Genomic DNA, 1,818 nt, shown 5'->3' on the forward strand with positions numbered 1-1,818 from the left:
AGATACACACTATCCATATAAAATTTTGACCCTCTCAGAATGGACGGATATCGGAAAATACACGTCCCGTTTTCATGCCAATGAGACGGGCGGAAGGCACTGGTTTGGCCGTTGATTGTGCATCAAATTTGTGCAAAAAGAACCAAGATGGTCCTTGTCCAGTCTTGCCGATAAATGCGGAATAATTCCAGGCGTAAAATGCGGTAAAGGAGACAGCTGCGAGGATCGTTGATGCTTTTGAGTTTGTATATTATTTTGACCAAGTATATAAACCCAAACAGCTCCAACATTTGTCAGAATCTGCGTCCCTGCAGGCAGGCCGGCCGACCGTTTGCGGCTTTGCGCGTTTCCGATCAAATCCACCGAACAAACATTGGAGCGACGAAGAAGATATACCAAACGGATACATCGTTGCACAAATTCATCCCATGCATACACTCGTGTATATATAACCCAGAGCGTGAAATTTCACTTGGAGTACATCGCCCGGACGAATGGACCGTGGCGCCGATGGCCGCGCTTCTCTGCTCACGAAGCTCGGCCTGGCCGTGCTCACGTGCAACTCCGTCGTGGCCGCCTACAGGTCGTGGGGCGACCCGGGCTCGCTGGCGTTCGTGGCGGTGGCGCTCGCCTACGCTGCGCTGCTGCTGCTCCTGCATTTCCTGCGCAGGTTCGAGCGCGCGGCGGCGCCTGCGGACAGGGGGAGAGCGAAGGCGGTGGTCTGGGTGCTCTCCACCCTGCTCACCGCAATGCTCGCGGCGAGGGTGGCTCTGCTGATGCCGCTGCCGGTCAGCGTCGCGGTCTGGGCGGTGGCGGCCGGCGGTGGCTTCTGGGCGCTCTTTATTAGCCACTGACGAGGCTTCAGAATGTGCTCAGTGCCCATATCGAGCTCGAGCAAGAGTGAGGAGGGACTGCGTGCTCATGCTGAAGCAGTGAAGCCAAGGCCCAGCGTCTCTGGGTGCCCGTCGGGGTCGCCGGTCGCGTCAGGTCGATACAATTGCCTCTTCGTCTTCGTGTGTTTAAAAAGAATCCCTAGCTTACTGCCTTCGGTGTCGCTGTGCCAGGCTGCGGGGTGCTGGACTGCTGGCTATATGCTTCTTGCTGCAGGCTGCCATTGTAAAAAAAAAAAAAGAGACATGAAAAGTAAAGAGAAGATGAGGAAGAAGGTGCTGGGCAGCTGTTACGGTACTGCGGTGGTGCAATTAAATGAAATTACTTACGTACTCATTACAAGTTACAACCTATATGTTTTTGTTGTCATTCATGTGCGTGTGTTGCACCGGGTGCACAAATTTTTGGCCGCATCTACGACGACGCATGTGTATTGCGGCTTATTACATGTACACATTATTTTGAGCAACAGGAATTATACATGAACTTTTACATGGAATACGTATAAAAACAGTAGACATTAAACTCAGGAAATAAATTGACAAGCCCGTAACTTATTATTTGCCCGAAAACCTTATTGAGCCCACTTTTAACGGCCCTTCAGTAGCTCCCCCGGGCCCCTTTATTCAGGCGCAAGAATTCGGCCTGCAGAACCTGGGCCCGGGTCCCGAGTTCGCGCTGGACCACTTAGCCCTGAGCATCGTCGGCCATTAGATGCCATCGGATGGCTCACATCCTCTCCGCCCGGATCAAAACCGAGTTTGGCCGTCCGAAATCTCCATTTCCTTCTCCTCCCCCCGTTTTTTTCTGGAGCGGACAGCGCCGACCGCGCGCGCCGGAGGGAGGTGGCACCGCCGGCGGCCCTCTCGCCGAAGCGCGCGCGCGGCCTAGGCTGCATGCGGCTCCGTCGAGGGGATCCTCGGCGGT

The 1,818-nt window shown here is 54.5% G+C and overlaps 1 protein-coding gene across 1 annotated transcript; it reads left to right on the forward strand.

Annotated features, from left to right (window-relative positions):
- The first annotated feature begins 455 nt into the window (after nucleotides 1-455).
- Nucleotides 456-854, forward strand: LOC136532612 (uncharacterized). Its single transcript, XM_066525202.1, has one exon. The coding sequence runs from the start codon at nucleotides 495-497 to the stop codon at nucleotides 852-854; it is 360 nt and encodes a 119-aa protein (XP_066381299.1). The 5' UTR covers nucleotides 456-494.
- The last annotated feature ends 964 nt before the right edge of the window (nucleotides 855-1,818 follow it).

Source organism: Miscanthus floridulus, unplaced genomic scaffold (assembly GCF_019320115.1).
Source record: "Miscanthus floridulus cultivar M001 unplaced genomic scaffold, ASM1932011v1 fs_670_1_2, whole genome shotgun sequence".
Classification (NCBI taxonomy): Eukaryota; Viridiplantae; Streptophyta; class Magnoliopsida; order Poales; family Poaceae; genus Miscanthus; species Miscanthus floridulus.

Bases quoted from the DNA above. Each gene is read 5' to 3' on its own strand.
- LOC136532612 (XM_066525202.1), top strand. From the start codon at position 495: ATGGACCGTGGCGCCGATGGCCGCGCTTCTCTGCTCACGAAGCTCGGC.